This window comes from Alosa pseudoharengus, unplaced genomic scaffold (assembly GCF_046254945.1).
Source record: "Alosa pseudoharengus isolate Yale_2024_CS ecotype anadromous, Long Island Sound unplaced genomic scaffold, YU_APseudo_1.1 YU_APseudo_1.1_scf_15, whole genome shotgun sequence".
NCBI classification, from domain to species: domain Eukaryota; kingdom Metazoa; phylum Chordata; class Actinopteri; order Clupeiformes; family Clupeidae; genus Alosa; species Alosa pseudoharengus.
Window position 1 is genome coordinate 12,232,619 of NW_027468620.1, and position 15,557 is coordinate 12,248,175.

Below are 15,557 nucleotides of genomic sequence, written 5' to 3' on the forward strand. Positions count from 1 at the left end.
TAAGATGTGATCAAACTTATATGGCTCAGTGACACTTTGAGAAATGGCTATTGATTAACCTGATGCCCTTGTCTGCCACTTATAGTTTTCAAATGCAGTTTACAGATACGTGTTAAAATGTTCTCAAAGCGGATCTATAAAACTGTCAACCTTGTTACCAACCCTTTTCAGTCTTGTTTGATAGCTTTTACATATTTGAGAGTATCATTTGTGTTTAAACTTGTCTTGAACTGGGAAGGACATTCAATGGCATCACAATGACTGGTTAAAATTTGTGCCAAATCACCCATTACAGCTTATTACACCTGTATACAGTGGCATGCTAAGGTTTGGGAACTCCTGATCAATATTGGATTTACAGTGAAAAGTGAAGTGAGTAAAAGAGCAGTAGTTACAGTAATTGTAGAAGACATAATTTGTGATGTTAGTGGACAAATGGAAAATTTCTCTTTTCGAGCATCGTGGCATCATTTGGACAAACCCAGGTAAACAAACCTATTATTCCCACTAGCCACCTAAGCTATGTAGTTTTGTTTGCAGCCCTGCTAACACGTTGGAACACCTTTCACAGCACAGAAATGAACAAATATATACGTTAAATCTTGCTGCTTTTATAAGTTCCAACTTTGCTGTTGTGGGTGTTTGCAAGGTACTTTCATTAATTTCACTAATTCATGATGGTTTTATATGCTTTGTCCTCATACTCCTTTTAAAGTTAGAGGAATACTTTATAGACCTACTGGAATTTGGTATTTTGGTACCGAATGTGAACATATAGTGTGCAATATTATGAGACAGGATTGTGCTGTATCTGACATTTGCATCAGTTATTGTTAGTCGTTCATTCTGAAATAAATCGACGAGTGACTAGGGTGTACTACTATTTGTTTATCCACCACACAGACGTCATGTCCAATAAGACTAATCCACCTGAGGGGTATTTCACAAAGGCAGAATTAAGACATCCAAGATAAGTGATAAATCGAGGTTTGACAGCGTTGTCTGGTCATCTTAGCTCAACTCGTTTCACTAATGCCAATCCAGGATGAGTAGGAGCGACTATGTCAAGCCAGGTGTAAGTAATTCAGGATGTGTGCGCGTTCTCGTTTCTGCTCCAAAGTGCCCACTGTTGGAATAAAAAGACGTGGAAAATAGCGGCATTCACACAAAGTGAACAACCGCTTTTGAACTAACAATGAAGTAAAGTTATCCTTTTTGGAATGGGGAATCATGGCTATTTCTGTAAAACAGCAGGAGTAGGCGTGGTATACCAACTGAATGCAAATTTACGTATGCACCCACGTGTGAGTGCTTCCTTGTCTCTGTACGTCAGAAAGCGCTTGCTACTGCAAATATGTACATAGTATGATCTACCTTAATATTATAGTTGAAAATACCTTCGAAAACTTGCCCCTCCACTCCCAATCAACTACAGTAGGCCCTAGGCTATTCATCAAACACCTAGGCCTATGTTAATAATTATAAGGCTATCACAATTAAAATAATAACCATATCGTAGTAGGCAGACAATCTGTTTTGTTTTGCGAGCAAATACATTTAGCAAATAGTTTATAAATGGAATAAAGCTCCTTAAAAATTAGCACGGAGGTCTGATGTGAATGACAGCTAGCTGAACCAATAAGATGACATAATTACCATTAGAATTAACTTAGCTTGGCTGTTAGCCTGGTCGAGACCAGACTAGGTGCAGAGAATAAATCCCCATGGTAACTTATGTGCCATCTCTTTTGTGAAACCAAGTCAAGGCTAAATTCATCCTGGATAACCTAAAAATCCGAGCTTAATCCCTTATCTAGGTTTTGTGAAATACCCTTCTGGTCCCATGTAATTAATCTATCTATTGCTGTTTCCTCTGCCTGCCACAAGATGTCCCTGTTAGTCAAATCATGACAAAACTAAGTTGTTACTTGACACCTCGTCCCTAAAACAGTGGCCTCGTTTCTGCAGGTGCAGAAGTGACAGCCAGCATGTGGATGAGAGTTTATGCCCTGCAGTAAACGAAGAAGGCAGGAGTGTCCTAGCCAACAAAAGGACGGTAGGAATTGAGGATGCAAAGCTTGTCTACACAAGCCCCTTGTATTTTGCAAAGCATAGCCTTTTGATGTGAATTAACTACTTGGTTCTCTCTCTCTCTCGTCATAGCACAAATGCATGCAGCCTCGGGATATTCCCACGAGAACTCCAGAGAATGACAGGCGTTTGAAAAAAAAACTTGACAAAATGATGGAAAGGATGACTCCTTCCTCACCTGTTGGTAATGAAAACCAATTGATTGTTTTATTAGCCCTTGACACAGAATTAATACAGTGCATGGGGAGCTGTATGTCTATGGACGTCCAATACAACCAGTCATGGAGTTGGAACCCAGTGGTGGTGTTTTTAATTAATTTATTTATTTATTTATTTATTTATTTATTTATTTATTTATTTTAAACAAAACAGTGATGAAAAAGTTTCTACTAGCTTTGGCAATTTTTAAATGGAAAGCCAGTTTTACTTACAGCAGATTTTCTCTTTAACAAAGTTCCCCCTTTTGTATGTTACAATGCTGAGCCACTATATTCATCTGAAGTAATATGCTATGTAACCTTGTCTGTATGTGTAGTCGCAAACTTGTCGCCTCTGATCATCGATGAGGAGAACGGGATCGTGTACAGTCCATCATCGAAGACAGCAGAAACCATGGCCCTGCGGCTGAAACAGATGAAAGAGAGGAGAGAAAATCTTTCCCCTACTGGTATGGCCATGTATTTATCAGCTGTGTGAATGCTTCAAACTACATGAGGAGCATATGCCAGGCCTTTGAATAGAACTAGACAGGATCTTTATGAAGTACTGTGTGTGTGTGTGTGTGTGTGTGTGTGTGTGTGTGTGTGTGTGTGTCAGATTTCATAGTACAAGAGTAATTGTTGGTTACAGTGTGCCTGTCATTTAGTCTATATGGGCCAATCCCAAAGTGAGGACTAAGAACTAAAGACTCATAGACTTAATTGGTGCGAAGTGAGTGTGTGAGACCACATGGGCTCAGTATAAATGGGATTGGGAAGGCACTTCACAATGTTTAATATAAAAGACGATGGTCTCCGCGGTAAACGTCACAACGCTTTAAACTGTGGGTAATTCCCTTTGGTGAAATCTGCACCGATCTGCATCTGCAGACTCACGGAAAGGGTTTGGTGTACTCAAACCCTCACACCCTTTGAAATTTGACATTGGGACAGCCCTAAGCCCTTACAAATTTCGGGAGAACGCGCACCAAAGTCTGTGAGTCTCTGAGTCCGACGTTTGAGATTGGCCCTATATCCATCCTACATGCTAGTACATTTCACTGCTTCCATCATATTGTTCAGTTCTGTTACATAAATCTGCTGCATTTTACAAATAAGAAAATAGATTCAATTACGTAAACTAGTATAAAAAAACTCTTGTGTTCAGCTTAATATATCTGTCATTTCAGCTTCCCAAATGGTTGATTCCACCTTCACACATGAGCACTCTCTGAAGCCCTCCATTGGGAGCACTCCATCTACCTCTTTTATGCAGCTGCTGGGTAATGACTATTGAGTATCATTCATGCTGATTGAGTGTTGAATGAGTGAAGAATGTTAAAAATGGAAGGGATTGGTCTGTTCTTCTCAATAGCCATGTATGCATCAGTGATTTGACTTTTTGTCCTCCTGATAAAGTGTCGAACTGTTATGATGTATACTTGTGATATACACTTTGATAAACTTTACTCTTCGCCCACCATTTAAATTGGGGCCCATGATGCTGTTGTTTTGTCTGAAGAGGAGTTGTAAAATTGATGGCTGTCAGTAAGGTGACAATATTGATTTTCATCCTGGTCAATGAACAACAAACAGCCCAAAACATAAAATTACTACCATTTAGATGGGAGGAGATTGCCAGAACGCTCACTTGCATCCTGACCAAATGGTTGTTCTCTGCCCAGTCTGCAAACAGGATTAAATCAGTGTTATTGAATTAAACACCACTTTACTGCCAGTGAGCGAGGTGAAGGACAAGTCTATCACTCGATAGTGCAAGTTAAGCATTTATTTGTACAACATCAGTATAGATTTTAAAGTACATTTAGGCTTTGACATGATGAAATCCTCCCTAATTGTAGTTCAATAGCAACATATGAAGTTCTAACTAAACTGTTCCCCTGTTACAGTCTCACTACACATAATTTTTTAAGGACATTTCTGTTACTTTACAGCTTATTGCTTTTTTGTGTTTATGTATTTGTATTTTTAAACATTTCCCTTAATCTTCCCACAGAAGAAGATGACTTGCCTTCTTCTCTCGGACACACTCCAGAGATGGAAGCTGGAGAAGTGCACTTCATGAGCACTTCTAAAAGCGACACCTCCAGTGTGCACACAATCACTCCATCTGAGGAGAAAAACCACCATAGAAAAACCCGGAAGCTATCAGCATCCACTCCACTGCCCGGAGTTACACCCAAGAGAAAGTCAATGCGGGGGATAGTTACTGACGGCAAAGCTCCTTTACCAGCCGGTCACAAAGGGCTTAGTAAAACTGCTGCAAAACGCAGCACAGGAAAGCAGAATTCTCTGGACAGCTACTTTTCCACTGCACTAACCACAGGTGAAAGGACAGTTTTGGCTGATGACGCTGTGAACACTGAGGTAGAAACCTGTAGAGAGCCATCTATTTATAACAGTAGATTGAAACTGACACCTCCAAAAGACAGTGTACTTTTGGAGGACACCCAAACACAAACCTCACCAACTTTTAATGAGACTCGGACTAAAACTAACAAGCTTAGTAGAAGCAATAAAGAAACATCTACATCTCCAATTTTGTCCATGACAATGGATTCTGAATTTGAAAGGGAAAATAGTGCCCTGGTCAGGGTGTCATCTGCCCCAAAAGCTTCTAGTCTGAAAAAAAAATCGCTAAACGCTGTATCACAGTTGAGGAAAGTCCAAAAGGCCTCCTTGGGTCATTCCCCCTATGAGGACGGAGTGGATGATGACGTGTTTGAGGACTACTTTTCGTCGACAGAAAAGTCCACAAAGCGGCAGGCCCTGAATCTGGACTTCTCCCCAGAAAAAGACCCAATTTCCCCCTTTGAGATGTCGGTCAAGCCTGCCAAACGTAAAAGAGGGAAGAATGAACCTGTGGAGCCGTGTAATAAGAAGCGAAAGCCTGCCCCTGTTAGCGCTGCTGAGTTCTTAGCTGAATCCTCTGGACTTAGCAGTCCATCTGAGGACGTAGCTTCTCCGAGCAAAGCCAAGCCAAGGAGTTGTGGACGCCGCAAGTCTGCCCACAAGCAACCAGCTTCTACTGGCAAAGACAGGAGAATGAAGCTGAGAGCTGAGACTGATGGGGATGTCTGTAGCGATGCAGCTGGTGACAAAACCACAGACAAGCACAGACCAATAGAACCTGCCGCTCCTCCAGATACGAGACATGAACATGTCCCACTGACTTTCCCCAAACCTCTTCTGACATCACGACTCAATGCCGCAAGAAGCAGAAAAGGGTCACAAAGTATGTTAACCACTGATGTTTTTTAAATGAATTTCTGGCGTGTGCCGCATTCCCCTTTTTATGTGAGAAAGACCTACCATGTGTTTACTTGTTTTTTTTTATTCCAAGTTGTAGTTGTTAGTCGTAGTTAATGTAGTAAACTGTTAATTAAATATGTTGTCGCCACCTTTCAAGAGTAACTTAACACATTGGTATTTGGAATAGGTATTGAAGAAGATATATTAAGTATATTCTATGGTCAATGATGAAGTGCTACATAACTTGCTGTGAATTTGTGTAACAAATAATATGTAAACTATAACTTTTTTAGTCTTTCCACTGAATACATCCTGTACATTATCAAGTGTCCAGTAAGTAGATTCTGTATATAGTCAATTCTATAGTATTGACAATCATTGATGTTCAGTTAAATGGCTGTAATTAATGAAGTCTTATGGCCATTGGTTCATTCTGTTGTTGTATTCCATCATTGGGGGGGGGGGGGGGGGGGCACACATAGGACATGTTGGTAATAAATACAATTCAAAACTATTCAACTAACATTTTCCAATTGCAGTTATTTTTTCTCGGCCTTGCTTTGTTTGGTTCTTGGGGTGTTGACTACACACAAACATGCGTCACACACACAAGCGCGCTTGAATGTGTTTGTCTCAGCTGAGTAAAATGCACCTGTGCTCTGATACAGCTTTTTGCCCGCCTTAACTGAAAACTTTTTTCCTTCCTTTTCTGCTGTTTGTATATTTTCAGCCGGCGAAGGCATTAAATATGCAGCTGATGGTCTCAGTGACAGAAGTACGGAAATGTTTAGCTGTCAAGGGGGTGAAAAAAACAGAAATGTACAGGTACAGTAATTCTTTACATATTAGTTTACTTAGGTTAGTCATAGAATACATCAAAGTCCATCACTTGTTTCATGTATCATTTAATTTCTGGAGGACCTTCTGAGAAATTTCACTGTGACTGATGTTGATTTTCGGTCTGTCTAGACTAAAAAGAATTGGGGTAATTTTTACTGAATACGTCTGGGGGGGAAGGAAACTGAAAAAAGGTGGGTGTGCCGCTGTAGCTTGAACTGTAAAGAAGCTGTTTTGTTTTGGTCATGCACTTCCATGTAGCAGGGTAGCATGGCGCTGAGACGGTGCTGCTTTCTGAAGCACTTTTCGACACTGAGCATTCTTCTTCGCTTCCTGTATTTTGCCACTTGTCTGAGCCGTGCACCTGGCATGCTGCTTATTTATGCTACTTCAGCCTTGACAAAACTGCCGTCTCTTTACAATATGAAACCGGGGGCTCTTTCATCTCCTGTAGAACTCCTGTTATAATTTTTTCCATGTGAACTACATCACCTTCGATTCAGTGTGTTGGATGAACAAGTGTGACGTGTGTTTGAGATCACTCCGTGCAGATTTGAGAGATGTTCCCCACCCTGTCCCTCCCTTGTTGGGTCTCATTGTGAGCAAAAAAGCGAAACAAAGGGCAAAGAAACACTAACCTTTTTTTATCGGGCAAAATCAAAGGGAACAGGTTATGATGACCTCACGATCCCGCCCGATTGAAGGTGCGATAAAGTCTTAGAAGAACGGGCTGAAGAGGGTGGAGTCCCTTCTAATGAGGATTATATGGTTCCTCATGCCTTTTGGGATCTGATTGTGGAACGTAAAACATGTTCAGAAAAGTCATGGGGCAGCCGTGGCCTACTGGTTAGCGCTTCAGACTTGTAACCGGAGGGTTGCCGGTTCGAACCCCGACCAGTAGGCACGGCTGAAGTGCCCTTGAGCAAGGCACCTAACCCCTCACTGCTCCCCGAGTGCCGCTGTTGTTGCAGGCAGCTCACTGCGCCGGGATTAGTGTGTGCTTCACTTCACTGTGTGCTAAGTGTGTTTCACTAATTCACGGATTGGGATAAATGCAGAGACCAAATTTCCCCTCATGGGATCAAAAGAGTATATATACTTACTATACTATACTGGTCTTGGTTTGGAAATGCAGAGGAAATGGCAGTGCCCCCTGCCCGATCCATTCTGTGCATGCTTGTAAGTGCTCCACCAGGAAGCATCGATTTCTCTGCCCAATCTCTACCATGCATGCATTAAATCACTTGACGGTCAAGTTGAACATAGATATTAGAAGTCAAACGGGAATGTCTTTGCATTGAGTTATGCTGTTCACATCGACTTCGTCAATTAAGTGCTGACTAACGATCCAACCCGCAACACTTGTAGCATTTGTGTGTTATTCTTTGTACAAGAGTAAACAGAACATAAGCAAGTAGCCTATTCTCACAGGCTGTTTTTCTCACCAACACTGCGCTGTAATAAAAGACCTGAAAGGCCTATCTATGATCATAAAATTGCCCAATTTACCATTCAGTCACTTCCTTTTTCTGTTAAAATAACCCTACACCACAACATCTGGGTCTTAAACATCTTGTTCATTTGGAGTCTTATTATTAGTAGTAGAATAGATCGGGCTAAATCAGATGTGTAAAACAGGATTATCATCTGAGCATGCGCAGAACGGATCGGGCAAGCGGCATGGATCGGGTACCCACAGACAGAATGTGAAGTCAGAAAAAGATCCATTGAGGATCAAGTGTGCCAGTTGGTTACCTAAATGCATTGAATCTGGCAGACCATCTTTGTCTGTCCTGTTTCGTACGGAAGGAGCCATGCTGATTATTAGTGAAGATGCCGAACGCTAGTTCTGCCAAGTGGGTTTCTAATGACTCAATTCTGGTGCTGTCGAATGATCTGCAACGTTTCCAAAGCAACAGTATGACAGTTGTTTTGTGGTATCCTTGGTGACCAAAGCAACTCATATCTTTGAGTCTACTATAGACCACAGTTGTGTGATTGATTTTGACATGTTGGCATACGTTTAAAAAAAAAAAGACATTTGTGAGCGTTGCTTCTCCTGAAGTCAAGGAGTACAATTGCATAATTGCCTGTGGGGTAAACAAGTCTTGAACTATTGTTTGAGTTCAGTCTGTTTTTAATGACTGCTAAATATGATCACTCATACATACTCATTGCTACAAAGCACTAACAAGCCCTTGATTTTCAATCATATGAGCTGGTGATTTTTTTTTTTCTTTTCTTTTCTTTCTTATCCTAATGATCATCAGTCTCATTTTTCTCTGCAAGGTGAGTCGTGCTTTTAATAGGCTGGGCATAACCCGGTTTGGCCCCGCCACTACGGAAAGAGCCTGAGAATGGATCTAGGACTCCCTTTTCTCTGCATGAATAGTGACTTGAGTCATATCGGACAACTTGCACGCTGTGGACTGAAAGGCCTTGTGTCATACACCAAAGAATTTCCTTCATTTGTGCAGGGCGCATTGGAAACAAGCTGCAACCACAGTTCACACCAAGGCTTTGTTTTGGTGGCTCGCTCTGGACGCACCGCAGCTTTTTTTACCCGGCCTCTTTTTTTGTCCCACTGCCAGAAGCTGTCCTCTGTAATCCAGGAGAAAAACATCCTCCATTTAAGGCTCTTGAAGAGGACTTCTAAGAACTAGCGGACAGAGTTCTTATCAAAGAGACAAAGGAATAACGGAAACTTGAACAGCAAAAAGGGGGGAAAAAATAAATAAAACTAATCTCCATTTTCAGTTTTTGCCTCTTGTTTTTGGAAGTAGGAAATCAAGAGTATTGAGATGGTAATAACCGAGGGCAAACCAGTTTGGGGCCACACCTGAAAATATTAGTTATTGCTTCAGCACGCCACTAGCTTCTCAGACAAAAAAAAGAAGCATTCCTCACTGTGAGACATGCAATCTGCAGAGTTTTGTCCAGCCATAGGATAAACAGAGATTATACCATCATCTGGCCCAGGCGGACGGCTGTGCTGATTGATGCCAGTTTCTGTGTTGTAAACAGATGGATGATGAATAATGAAGATAATTCAAGCTTGGGTTTCTTTTTTTCGTTTAGTTCTACCCCAGCGATTACACAGCTAGAGTTGGACTAAGTTAACACGGACTTTTCTTTATTTTAATTTCTTATTTATTTATTTTATTACTTGTTCATTTTTGTTTGTTGTCTGTCTTGTATGTCTACCGTTAGGTGTCTCGGGTACGCTGGCGATTACGCCGCTCCATCAGGCATCTTTTGTCTTGTGCGTCAATTGTTATTTTGTAAATGTGTTTGTTTGTCTTGATGTCGCGGGAGCGCTGGCGACTACGCCGCTCCGCCCGGCATGTTTTTGTCTTTTTGTTATCTGTAGTGTTTATGTAATCTCGGCTTCATTGAAAATGAGGGCTTCCCTCAATGACCCTCCGAGAATAAATAAAGGTTGAATGAATTGAATGAATGTTTCACCTGAGGTGCCTTTTTTTTTAGAAATGACATATGCAGGCTTAAGCATGTGCACGCTTAGCTAAAGGCTGGATTGTGATTGTAGAGTCCATGTATATTTGAAATGGGGGTGGCTGCTGTCATCAGTGTTTTATAGTTAAGCTGATTAAAATAAGTCTCATACATTTTTGCTGGGCGGAAAATGTAGAACTACATTTTTTTTAAATTCAATTTAAATGGGGCAAGGTGACTGTCATTGACCCCGAATGGAGACCTAGAAATGTCAAATGAATTGTAAAATTAGTGTCATTGTGAAATTACTCTCTTAATACATATTGCTTGAGTGCATGTCTGTATTTAGTAGGCACCCAGTCATTGTGAAACAGGTCAACAAATAATAACATGAAATCAGGGGGCTATTCCAGAAAGGAGATTTAACAAACTCTCTGTCTAACTCTGATATCTGAGTTGATTAAAATGACCACGAGTCACCATGGCAAATGGTTCGAAATCTTACCCCACTTCCTGCGTCACTCCATTTAAGAAGTTATCCCTATGAGTACAGTGTGCACTGTTTTGGAAAGAAAATGCAGCACAGTCAGAGAGTTACGTGAAACTGTAATGGTGGTTGCAAGTCATCAGAAAATTATTACATTTGTTTGTGTTATTAAAATGATTGTGCTGTTAATTGTTTTATAAGCACTATATTTCCTGGCCAGTGACTTAAAAATGACTAAAAACCCTGATTTTTACGGCACAAACAGAAGCCTACTAAGATTGACCTACTATTTTTAAATGTAGTATTTTGCTGCACCAGCCAGTTTAATACAGTAGATTAATTTCAAATAACTTTTAATGGGCTATTAGCTTAGCCTAAAGGTGAAAAAAGTGGTGACCTATTTGGCCACTGAATAAATGTATTTTTTAATTTTAAAATGATAACGTTTGATTTGAGGTAAATATTCAGGATTCCAAAATCCTCCCTGGGCATAGGCTATGCAAAACAAATATGTCCAATATCTGCTCAGTAGGAAGGAGGAGATATGAGAAACACTGCATTTGTTTAAGAAACAGGTTATGTACACAGTCAGTTACTGTGGATTGAGTTAAGTTTCTTACTGGTACAGGAAGCCCAGAGTTTCCCTCTTCTAAGGGTTAACAAACTTAGATTTTTAACAAAACACGCTTTCTGGAATAGGCCCCTGTACTGCTATGCTTGTAGGATCACAATACTATAATTTTCAACAGCACATCTGTGATCGTTACCTTTGTAAACAGGTTGACATTTTAATGCAGTTTGTGTACTGTTTTTTTTTTATTATTATTTATTTTTTAACAAAAGCAATGAATTAATAGGAACATGACACTTTTCTTTGGTTTGTTTGCTTATTTTCTTTTAAAGCAACACCAAAGAACTTTCCCTCTGTCGCACGCACGCTATTTGTTTATCCAGCACCGGCTTTGCAAATAACGATGTCCACAGACAAAGTAGAATATGTTGCACGATTTATGAAAGTACGATGTATTGCGACATCAGATGCAAGTCAAATTTGTAGTTTCTTATGTCTCATTCCATCGAACTACAGACCCGCTACCCGATCTGGCAAACTTACATAGTGCGGTTATAGCTGATAGAGGGCCGCAAAGCGAATGCAGAAGTGCCATTCACCCTGTTACAAGTAGATGAACCACTGAAACGATTTTGGAAACATTATATTAAGGTACAAAAAACTCTGGTGTTGCTTCAAGTGTTAGTTCCTAAATTACACAGTGGAAAAGCTAAACCGGCACAGAATTGAATATTAACACTACCTGTACAAAAATTACCAGAGTTATCAAAATCTTTATACATGCCGTACTATAACACTTTGACCAGGCACCCTTGTTATTTAACTTCTATTTATTTTTCTATTTATTTAACTGCACTGACTGATTATGATATGATCATGTGTTTTGAAACCCCAAATAAGCTGCATAAGGAGCCAATACACACCTGGTTGATAACACAATGTGCGTCTCTGAGACCCTAAACGTGTGTGTGTGTGTGTGTGTGGTGGTTGGGGGGCAGTATGCACTGTTCTGGCAGCCTTGTCTGACGCCCTCACTTCCTGTTGGGGGAGCAGAGAGGAACTGGCCCATGTGACCGCCACTCAGGTGTTTGTGCTCCGGGCCCTGCTGTACTGAGGCCAAGGTACATGGGATGGATAAAACGAAGGCCCCCCACACACATGTACTGACACACACACACACAAAACTGCCGTTTGATTTAAACAGTGCTCCGTAACTGCTTTTCCGTGTCCATGGCCTTGGAGTTTCATTTCCTCTCTGGTCACCAAATATGCAGATATATCCGGCATGTGTTTCTTGTGCGAGTGCCCAGGCAATATCCATGCAGCGGGGCGTTGTTTACTAGTGCTTGTTTCCCCCTTTGTCACTGCCAGAACACAACATACTGTATGCACAACACAATATAAAGGGGCCTCTATCGTAAGCTATCTTGGTGCTTTTACGGCTGCTTTTAGTAAAATGGCTAGATTAATGTTTTTTTCCCCTTTATTTACAGATAAAAAGAACTCTAGTCATGACAAGCATGCCTACAGAGTAAGTAGCCTATTCACTAGCCTTTGCAAAGGGCAAGGTGCTTTGTGTCATTTGCCTTAGGTTCAAGATCACGCTTTTGAAATTAAATTGGGTATATTATAAAATCCCTTATCAATTACTTCTGGTAAATCAAGTTCCTCCATAGTGAATATCTAGTTATCTCCCTTTGAATCTGGCCTTGAATTGTTTGTGTGTGTGTGTCTGTGTGTGTGTGTTTGTATGCATCCATGTCTGTGTGTGTGTGTGTGTCAGAAAGCAGCAGACCGTGCTTCAGGTTGTGAAGACCCTGGGTGGGTTCTCAGTGGTAGACACAGTGTGTGAGAGCACAACCCACGTGGTAGCAGGCAGCCCACGTCGCACCCTCAATGTCCTACTAGGCATTGCCCGAGGGTGTTGGATCCTCTCCTATGAGTGGGTAAGTTCTTTGCATGTTTGTATTTGTTTATAGGTCTTCTGGTTTCATTTCCATGTCTGTAGGGATGTAGGAAGATGCCCATATCCCTATGGACATCCTCTCTAGGATGTTATATTTAAAATCATAATTCAAAAAATCACTTTGTAAAATATTCAGAATTCACTAGTAGAAGTATCACATTTACACACTGGCAGCAGTCCCCCAGTTTCCCCCTTCCCCCTAAGCTTTACATAATCCACATCATAACATAAAGTGACAGTGCATAAGCCACCATGGTAACTTGTGCCAATTTATAATAAGGGAACCATCTGTCATGTATCGATAGCTATTTATGTAGTGCCACTAACCATATGTCTGACGTCACAATCTCAAAAATCTTTAATACAATTCTTACACATATTCCAAATACTCTGTAGCAAGACAGTGTATCATAAATCATGTCTTTGTAGTCTGTCCGCTCCTGGCAGACCCTCAAGATAGCCCTGTTATAATACATGTTGTGCTAACAGCAGCATACTCAAGTTGTATAAAGACATTGAAGGCATAGCAGCGCAGTGGTATCACCCTCCACTTTAGAATATTAAAGTAGAGCGTGACCCCTTACTGAAGTGTTCCGTTCACAGAGCATAAAAATAGTTTTATAAGACTATTTTTTTCAAAAGTACGCAGCGCTCTCACGTCCATTGATTATAGTTGAAGCTAACGTTTGCAGCATACACTCTGCAAACAAACTGCTTCAGTTACGTACCTGGTGTAGCCTGCCAGTAATAGAATGCTCACTTCCAAGGAACTCTGCATGTTGGCAATAAGAATGTTCTTTCACTGTACTGTATGGAAATGTTGTGCAAATGTTTTATATGTACTGTATGCAAGTGCATTTCTGTGTACAGTAAGTCGGTGCTTTACTATGCATTTATACAACATGCAGAAGTAGATGCAATGTACTTAAGGTCCTGGCAGCTCAATTTGTACTACACGGTGCGGTTTGATTGCGTTGATTGCATCAATTGCATAGATGTATTTGTCTTTTTGGAGTGGACCATCTCATATGCTGAATACTTCATGCATAGATCCCTTTTTTTTCCATCTCACTTGCTAGATTCTGTGGTGCTTAGAGCACAGACAGTGGATTCCTGAGGAGCCTTATGAGATGTCTGACGACTTCCCAGCGGCGCCTGTAAGTATTTCTCTCACTCACTCACTTTTGTGTGCCCTGTTGGTGTGCCCGAGTGCACAGAAGGAACTTGTAAACTTGCATAACCTCCTCAGAGAGATTAGCGTGAGCAGCCAGGCCAGAAATACTTTGTTGCATACTGGGGGTCGATAGTGGTGTGTGTGTGGGGGGGGGGGGTGGCTGTTGGTACGGTGGCAGGCCAGACTGGAAGCTGCCACAATTATTGTCATCCACAGAGTCCCCTGGCTTTTTTAAATATGTGTTGCATCCTGTGTGAAATGTGGAAATTGTTCCTTCCTGTCTTCCTTTATTCCTGCCCCACCGCAGTCCTGTACCCAACTCCGTGAGGTTGATCGAGTGTTGTTTTCATCTAGGCTTCCTTTTGAAAGAGCTTGTTTGTAAGTCTGACGTTAAACCCACACAGTTGGCCGTCAAGAGGCTGCTAGGATGTCAGCAAAAATGTACATTTCAAATACCCATTGGTAATTTCCGAAATTCCGACATTACTAAACATCCTGAGGATATCAAAATAATGTGACCTGTACGACACTAGTGTTCCTGAAGTATCCACTCTGGTGTATTTGTAGCTTCACAAAACTGTTATCTATGCTTTTGGTTGAGAACAGTTGACATCAGTTAAAACAAGGGGCTCATAAGAAGTCACCCATCATAGATGGATAGTTTATTGTTGCTTTTTTTGTGTGCTTACAACACGTCTCTTGACAAAAGAATATGACAAAACATCTTTTTCGAAGTATAACAATAAAATATATTTTGTAGATTGTATGTAAACTGTTTCCATTTGAAAAATGGACAAAATCATGGTACAATTACACAAGTTTCATCCAATCTCCGGTAACTTCAAATGTAAAAAAAAAAAAACGTAATAATACACAAAAAAAGGAGAGGAGGAAAAAGGATAAATGTGAACAATAAGTTAACAGTAACAGTTATTTATTCAAAAAATAAAAAAATAAGTTACTTCTATATGTTGTAAAAACTTGACCTCATAAAAAAGTTCTATCACTGAACATATTCTCTACATGAAGAAAGTTATGTCTGTGAAGAGGAAAGAAAGCTGTTTTTGAACCAGATCAATCACAACATAACATAACATGCTACTTTCATAACAGTGTGCCCTATGAAAAGCTCCAAATGTATAGTGTAATTTGAAATGTTCTTGTTGGAATGTCTTGGCTTTATTTGCAAGATCATGTGCACAATTTAATGCAAGCTATTAACAGCATCAGTGTTGTAATGATAGCTTACCAGTTGCCAACAGTTCACAAAAAAGTTTGTATATAACATTGTGCGAGCAAGACGTGTCATGCTAAATTAATATGTTCAATACATAAGGGCAGAAGCTTTGTGCCTCAAAACATTTGTTGTTAACAAGGACCAAGGGCCTTGATTATCACTGTGCAATTTTAAATCTATACTACAATCTGCTTGAGGTTTTAGTCTCTGTACCATAGTTGTTTTTCAGTAAAACCTCATAAAACACAGGAAAACAAAATATTTACAATGT

At 40.5% G+C, this 15,557-nt stretch overlaps 1 protein-coding gene across 4 annotated transcripts in view; it reads left to right on the forward strand.

Moving 5' to 3' along the window:
- Nucleotides 1-15,557, forward strand: part of mcph1 (microcephalin 1) — a 46,170-nt gene that overhangs the window by 6,123 nt on the left and 24,490 nt on the right. For 3 of the 4 annotated variants that reach the window (XM_076285569.1, XM_076285568.1, XM_076285567.1), the window contains exons 5-13: nt 1,969-2,056; nt 2,164-2,275; nt 2,627-2,758; nt 3,479-3,571; nt 4,306-5,544; nt 6,292-6,386; nt 12,403-12,440; nt 12,693-12,855; nt 13,955-14,032. In XM_076285569.1, the coding sequence (XP_076141684.1) occupies nt 1,969-2,056; nt 2,164-2,275; nt 2,627-2,758; nt 3,479-3,571; nt 4,306-5,544; nt 6,292-6,386; nt 12,403-12,440; nt 12,693-12,855; nt 13,955-14,032 (2,038 nt within the window). Of the gene's footprint in view, nt 1-5; nt 373-1,968; nt 2,057-2,163; nt 2,276-2,626; nt 2,759-3,478; nt 3,572-4,305; nt 5,545-6,291; nt 6,387-12,402; nt 12,441-12,692; nt 12,856-13,954; nt 14,033-15,557 lie in introns of those variants that run through there. The other variant, XM_076285570.1, reaches the window with a different exon arrangement.